Below are 7,876 nucleotides of genomic sequence, written 5' to 3' on the forward strand. Positions count from 1 at the left end.
GGCGCCAAAAGGTCAACAAACAACCTCTGAGTAATGGAGGGATGAAACGTCAAAAGAAAACAACAAACAAACAGACAAATCAACTAAAGAAGTTGCCTCTTCTCCACAGTAATGACTTAAATAAGACCCAAAAAACACAAAGCAAATGAAAATAATTAGCCTGCAAACAGAAATGACCAAGCAACAACACGTTAACTGCTCAACATGCAACTGTGAATAATCTGCTACTCTGCCTACTCAAATCCAGTTTCTGTCATAGAGAGCTCCTGATTGGAGCAATACACCAGTCTCTGAGCATCTATATGCCAAGCCCGCTGGTAGTTAGAAGAAGAACATGGATAGACAAACGCGAAGCATGTCCTGCAGACATTCAGCCTCTTTACCAGGGCAGGGGGAGCTCAGAGGCCTTTTTATAACACCCCGGGTCCAGAGCAGTCCTGCTGATCCCAGGGGAGGGGCCAGTGCACAATACAACAAATCAGAATCATTTAACCCTTCTTCTGCCCTGACCTCTCCCTGTCTGCAGAAAACGCTCTGAATCTAGACTAAAACGCCACCATTTCAAAAGGCTCAGACACAATAAAAGTGGAGCTTACCAGAATTCATCCATGTATGAAAGCGAAATACAGAAATAATACTTCAAAAGATTATTGCTATTATTATTATTTTTTTTTTTTTTTGAAATAAGAACTTGTATCTGATCGGGGTGAGCAGCAGAGGGGCAATTAAAATGTCAGTGTAGCAACAGCAGCATGGTGCATTTACACATGGATGTTTTCAAGCTTTTCAGTGCTTCAGCCAGACCTCTGGTGTTATTGGAGGAGGTGTTAATCTAACAGCTTGGTTGAAGCACTAATGCAAAGAAAGTGGTGGAAAATCCCATTCACAACACCACTGACTGAAAGTCCCCCTTGAGATTCTGCACTGACTTTCAAACCTGAAAACAGAACAGCAGTGGGCACGTGGAGGGCCGTACTGATGCTGCTAGTAGAAGTGCAGTGGGACTTTTTTTTTTTTTTTTTTTTTTTTTTAAATTGTGGATATTTTTGAAATGTTCAACATAAATGGAATTACATTTTCAACCCTTTACCAGATTTCCATCCTGCTTTCACTGCATCCACTGAAATGTAGAATCAACAGTTTACATTCACTCTGATCGAAGCTGCGATCGCCGAAGCACAAGCAATTTCTCAATTTCTCCGCTTGTGCTCTGGATTGGTACAAATTAGGTTTGTGGCAGCAGAACTGATTAGGCTAGAGTTTTACATTGTGTGATGGATGGGTTTGGAGGCTCAGGTCGGATAAAGCGGTGGAAAATCCACGGTTGGAGAGGAAGAGGGGAGAGCACGGCCGGGCATTGAGCTTCTGCACTGGAGCATCGTGCTGACCAGGGCAGCCAGGGGGACGGACACAGGCCTCTGAAAGGATTATGCTGAACTCATTGCTTTTCTCCTTTATGCATGGAAACAAAATGCTGGCAGAAACACTTTCTGTTGGTTTCTATGATGTTTGTCTAGCTGTCACTAACGCATCCCCATGAGTTCCCATTTCCATAGGCCTCCATGGCCTGGACATGCATATATATATATGTTTTTACTCTCTTCACCATAAAGACTCCACAGTTGGAGCTGCATAGTGAGAATTCAATAATAGAAACAGAAAAAAAACAAAATCATATTTCCACACCTTAAAGGTTGCAGGTTGCTCTGAAAGTTGTCTACTAATTACAAATTTTTAATGAAATTTCTCAAATTAATCTAACGTTTTTTTTTTGTTTTTTTTTTTAATCATCCTACATTTAGGGAAGACTGACTTGTTGCGATAGGAAATATAACTTTTCTCCTTGAAAGACGGCATTCATCTCATTGTTCTGATGCTGAAAGTGTATCAGTTTGCCAGCATCTCTATTGTCACGAGTATTATGTCCTTCTCATGACTCCCTCTATCAGCGTTAAGCCACCTTTTGTGGGTTTAAGCCCATAGTTTAGTTCTACAGGGCAGGGAGTTGAAAAGGTGCTTGCATTGTATTTTTCAGCTCCCTGGGTCCAGACTGCTGACACATACACAACATGATGCAGCTCCTAAACATCTCACGGTGGAGTAGAAACTCTGGCCTGCACCCTCCCCACGCTGTGGTGAAAACATGTATTACAGAACTCAAGGGATGTGACTCAAGAATTTCAGATTCAAAACTTCAAATGACCTGAGCAGGATATATTAAGAAAAACTCCACCTTTAAAATTATTCATTTTTGCATATTGATTCCGAGAACTTCTGAAACCTCAGATCTAGTGCCTTATTAGAATTAATACTAACCTATATTTAAATAATTAATCATTGCTAACTGCTCATAGGATTTCCACTTAAATACGTACTGCTTTTATGAAAAGTACAGGCAGTGACATTGTGAATAGGCAACAACGGATAAAAAAAATTTCAGGTCGCAATTCTGCTATTTTCTCTCATGCTACAAATGATGGGAAGTCCCTGTAAACCCATTGTAATGAAGAAGTGAGAGTTCAATTCTGTGAAGCAGTAGAACTACACAGCAGTTCCAGAGCGACAGTTCAGTTTTAACAAGACCAGTCTTTGGACTTAAAACAATGGTCACATTAGTGGCTGTAATTCTTCCTCCTTTTAGTACGGGCCCACTGTTAAGGTGAGAGATGAGTCACTGTTCCTCATTCAGGTGAAAGTTTATCTTAATTGAACCCTCAATACACAAGAGTTTGACAAATCAAGATGCTCATTTCCAGTCAGTTAGTTGACTTTTGTATTATGAGTTCACAGCAGATCATTTCGAAACCAATGTATGGGGGGAAAATAGAAAACCCATCTTAAAGACTCACTGTAGAAGATATGCAGATGAGTTATGTAATCCAGGAGCACTATATTATGTATTAAAACATTTACAGACCAACTAATATTTGACTCTCACGTCTCTAACTGGAATTGTTTGAAAAAAGGCTACATGTGGCCAGGATAAATATGAAAGGCAGTTTTTGTGAACATGGACATGTCAGCATTGCTTTAAGACAAACTAATAATCAAAATAATAAACCTTTATAGATTATTCCTGCCAGATTGAGCAGTCATCCCTTCCCTTTTAACATTAAACTTCATTGAAAAAGCAAAGCTGCCATACTAAGGCTGTCTAGTCAAGTCTTTGAAAGTTTATTAGAAATGTCTACCCAAACTCCCACAGCATAAGACAAAGACAAATGTGTTGAACACATAATCTAACAGACCAGCTTCCAAATCAAAGTTCTTTTGGACGTGAGTAACAAACTGTCATTTTAAACTACACGGGAAACTCTTGGCCTACATAGGACCTCTGCTTGCTCTGCATTATTTATATGGAAGAAACTTAATTGCGTACCCTGCTTCTATGTGCATTTGTTATTAAAGGGGGAAAAAAAAAAAAAGCAAAAAGAGAAACTCACCTTTTCAAAGCTGTAATGTTGCAAAGATCGTGCGACTCTATGGCCATAATCTCAAAACAAGCTGCAAGTTGCACAAGCATATCTGTTTATTTTAAGTGTTGAAATGTTTTTAAAAAATGAAAGTGTTAAATATTTTCAGATGTTGCCATAGATTGGAAAATCCATTTCAAACGGTACTGCTGCTTTTTAAATTAACAAACTTAAGTGCATTTTACAATACAAACATTAAAGGGGAAAAATCTGCCATTAAAAAAATCTACTTATTTGGAAAATAGATGGAGTTCTTTTTTGTCATTAGAAATCAAACTGTTCAATACATAACCTGACATCGCGCAAAAAAAAAAAAAAAAAAAAAAAAAAAAAAAAAGTATAAGACATCAGCACATCCCATTGATCAATAGACAATAATATTTTCATTTCAACAGAATTGTCCATGCAAAACAGAACAGCAAAGCACGGCACTGTATGTCGCTATGGATCTCTCTGCATGTCTGTATCCAACAGTCACTCCCTGTCACTCCCATGAGGGGTTTCACTTTGGGAACTGTGTAGAGAGATGAGGTTTCTTCTTCAACGGGGCTACCAACTCATGCCTAGTCTCTCTCTTCAACCATCGTATAGTTTGCTTTGTTTACTATCGGGGTGACCTCTGTATCCATCTATTCAAGGTCAGGCATTTCTGGAACAGAGACAGAATTGAAAAGTGAGTGAGAGATTCAAAGATCATCATCTAAAAACAACTACATGGAAAAATTAACCCCCAAAAAAAAAAGCAATTCAAAGAAAATTTAAAGTATTACATAACACTGATTATAAACTATGGATTTGGTCTAATAAGCTCTTGGATGGATCTGCTCGTTCCAAACAAACACAAAACATACCCACTTTATGGCTATAGAGACTATTCATTATAAATAATAAGATGGTTAATGTGATTTGTAACAGCACTTACTTTCATCATCACTATCTGCAGAGTCATGCTGGAAAACAAAGCAAAAACAATGACAGTTAAGCTTCTTCCTACATTGTTTTAATTTTACATTTCACCAGATTATAAAGTCTTTTGTGTAATTACCTGCATCTGTAATAAAATATATGGATCACCTAAAATAATACTTAAACAAAATACCTCATCATCTGCACCATCTAAATCTGGTAGATCATCCCCTCCCATGTTGTTCATCATCTGGAGAAATGCACAAGAAACAATTGAATTATCAACACTTTTGTGCAGTGCATTTGGACATACTCACACTTCCTGCACTGTGCATGCTCAATATTCTTACCTCTGAGAATTTGTCAAAACTTGACAAGTCCTCATCTGAGTCATCTTCCCAGTCTTTCCAATTATTGAAATCCACACTCAGCCAGTTGCACTTAGAGATGAGAGATAAAGGTCAATAGTTGATATGTAATCAATTATTCAGTTTGCTTCTTTAATGCTTACTTAACTGTTCATCTAAGTGAAATACAAATCTTCAGACAAACATTAGTAATGCTTCTAGTCATTTTACTAAGACAAGGCAAGTCAGATGCAAATTAAATTTCTAAGTAATATAATGGCAATTCAAATATATACCCAAAAACATAACATCTATCTGTGGATTGACATGTTTGTATTTTCTTTACAAGAAAAGAAAATTACCTTTGTCTTGTCTTTGGTGAGTCGTGGCCATGATTTTCCAGCCTCTGCTTTTCGTAAACAACACAATACAGACCTGTCAGTGCGCCTGTGTTTGGATTCCTGCATGGAATAAAGACAGGCGATGAAGGGTGTAAAGGGGGGGGGGGAACAAAAAACAACACATATGGTAAACTTAAACTAGGATTTCAAGTGAAAAACCTACTTTAGGGTCGATCTCCCCAAAAAGTTCCACTGTATTCTGGTGCTTGATATTATCTGTTCCACTGAGACAGCTGTAAGATGAAATGAAAAGAAATTTTGATATTTCCATTTTATCTGCCATCAATAACTCAAAACAATGACATTTTGTGTGTGTTCAGTTCATATCCAATACCATGGATCACGTCTCCATCTTCAAGGAGCATCTTCTTCCTACAGTCATCCTACATTCATATGCTTTGATTGTTCTTGGTTAACCGGCTTAACTTGCTTTAATAATGTGAGTGAAAAATGAAACACCTGAGGGCCCGTTTTCTCTTTCACACTCACAATGCAATATTTAAAATCACAATAGTGGACAGATGCACACACAAAAACACGATTGATGTTCTGGTTAAAGAGGAACTGTCTTTTGTTAAATTGTGAAAACCAATACATATTCACAAAATTATACACTGGATTTTTTGATGTGGGGAAATAAGTAATAATTTTAAACAACAGCTGGTTTTTAATATATGTATAAAACAAAGGAGCACCAAATTATTAATTGAGAGTAGATATTTGTTGATGTCGGCAGGGGATCTTTTATTTATGCATCTTACCTGAAATCAATTTTGGACTGGTGGAAATTTACTTTCACGTCTTTACTGTCCTCCACGCAGAACTCTACAAACACAGAGTCCCGTCTGTCATACCACTTAGCTGTTGCAGGCTGCCTGATGACAGGGAGGAGAAAGCGAATGAAAACAATCCAACATGAGCCAAACTTCGGTGCATTATAACACGTTCGCGGGTAAAAGTCAAGCGTGTCGCCTTTGCTAACATCATTTTCTTCATCCTGCTCTGGTGCTATATGGGAACAAGGTTCGGCACACCTGAGGTCACCTTTCAATCACGTTGACGGAAGTTTCAAATTCCCAATTAGCATGACTGTCTGTAGTCGCTCATGTCTCTTCATCTAAAAGCAATGCCTGGTTTTTAGAAACACTTAAAAACCATCTGTCAAAAAAAGTGGACGTGCTAAACATGACACCGCATTTATCATAGTTATAATCCTGGTATCCTATGGAGAGGTTTGTTTTAAAGCTACATTCATAGGAAACTGTGCTGTCATTTTAGGGTGAAACGTTGCGACGAGCGTGCTTGTATTGGCATTAGCTTCCGTTAGCTAAGTGAAATCTTCCAAGCTAATCGTGACACCATGGTTTTTCAGCGCTAACATTATCCTCGAACTGTTGGTTGACAAAAGCCTGCTAGCTAACGCTAATTGTGCTGGTTTAACAGGGCATAAACACAAGCAGAGGTGTGTTCGTCATTGGACGGGACGTGGAGGAGCCGGGTCAAATTTGTTATATTTCTTTTTTGAATGGAAGTTAGCTGTAGGATGATTTAACGATGCACTGTACCTTTTACTCTCAACGACACTAACGCTAACTCGAGTGCTAGCTCATTCAGCTAATGCTAGCTAGCTGATCAACAGTGTGCCACGCTCCCGCTAAGACTTGTAGCTAGCCAGCTCGGATCAATACCGATCGCTCCGCAACTCCGAGACTTACATCTTCGCTGCTCTGGCGATTAAAATCCCTCGTTCCGCCGCAGTGCAGACAAAAACGCTGTCTAGCTGTAAAACAGGACCGCTGAGATCTAAACAGCTAACTAACTCTTGGGTTTATTACAGATGCATGGGTGTCTCTCCAAACATCGCGTGGTTTCATCGTACCCACGTGACGTACCGCACGGAGCGTGGGCACGCGCCAGAGCAGTCGGAGACAATTCTAGAACGCGCGTGCACTGCGTTCCGGAGCAGCGCGCGAGCTCCACCAGCCGCGTCATTCTGTAACTGTCAGGAAGTCACGAAACATCCTGCATTCATCACTCATTATGTAGTAATTATTTACATAGTTTTAATCCTTTATGCTACTGTCATACCTAACATTCATTTAATACTTTATATCCAACAAGTTCCAGGATCTACGGAGACTACTAATGCGGGCACAGGACCTGCAATCTCAAAACCAGCTCATCATTTAGGTCAACATAATCTTATGAGAAAATTAAACTGTATGATTTATTGCAGCTTTTATTTAGTTTTGGTTGGCCATATAATAAAGAAGTTTATTTTATACCTCCACTCTCAAGATGTCAAGAACAGAAAAAAAACAAAACCCAACAGCTACAAATAGTTAATTCATAAAATAAAAACGAAGATGAAACAAAGCTAAAACTGTAAAATAGCAAGATTGTGGTGGTAAAGGCCAAAAACACAAAATATTAAATATATAAAAGAATCTTTTGAGAAGAGCTTAAACGTCAACAATAAAGTTCATTTGCTGGCATTAGTACACATGGCCAAAGTCTTGGCATTTCTGCATGTGCAGATAATGAATACAACAAAGAACTCTGGCTTCTTGTTTTTTTTCTCATTAGATATGAGAACAGATGCAGTGACGCAAGCCAAAGCGTCTCCTGCCACAGCTGGCTTCACAGGCGCTTTATTAACAGATTCCTCTTAAGCATTGCTGTCATTCACCAGAGTCAGGCTCTGCTCATTGTTTGCTGACAGATGAACCTGCTGGTGCAGGTGTGGTCG

At 38.9% G+C, this 7,876-nt stretch overlaps 1 protein-coding gene across 1 annotated transcript; it reads right to left on the reverse strand.

The window, feature by feature from the left end:
• Window positions 1-2,811: 2,811 nt before the first annotated feature.
• On the reverse strand, window positions 2,812-6,975 carry ptges3a (prostaglandin E synthase 3a (cytosolic)). The gene is made up of 8 exons (XM_029505965.1): window positions 6,843-6,975; window positions 5,889-6,002; window positions 5,291-5,360; window positions 5,089-5,187; window positions 4,730-4,819; window positions 4,573-4,629; window positions 4,396-4,423; window positions 2,812-4,122 (listed from the first exon to the last, which is right to left on the reverse strand). Coding segments are annotated over exons 1-8 (480 nt in total). The 5' UTR covers window positions 6,845-6,975; the 3' UTR covers window positions 2,812-4,102.
• Between the last annotated feature and the right edge of the window lie 901 nt (window positions 6,976-7,876).

This window comes from Echeneis naucrates, chromosome 7 (genome assembly GCF_900963305.1).
Source record: "Echeneis naucrates chromosome 7, fEcheNa1.1, whole genome shotgun sequence".
Taxonomy (NCBI): domain Eukaryota; kingdom Metazoa; phylum Chordata; class Actinopteri; order Carangiformes; family Echeneidae; genus Echeneis; species Echeneis naucrates.

Bases quoted from the DNA above. Each gene is read 5' to 3' on its own strand.
- ptges3a (XM_029505965.1), bottom strand. The intron at 5,188-5,290 runs GTAGGTTTTTCA...TATTCCATGCAG, and splicing joins TTGGGGAGATCGACCCTAAA to GAATCCAAACACAGGCGCAC. The intron at 4,820-5,088 runs GTAATTTTCTTT...CTCATCTCTAAG, and splicing joins TCACCAAAGACAAGACAAAG to TGCAACTGGCTGAGTGTGGA.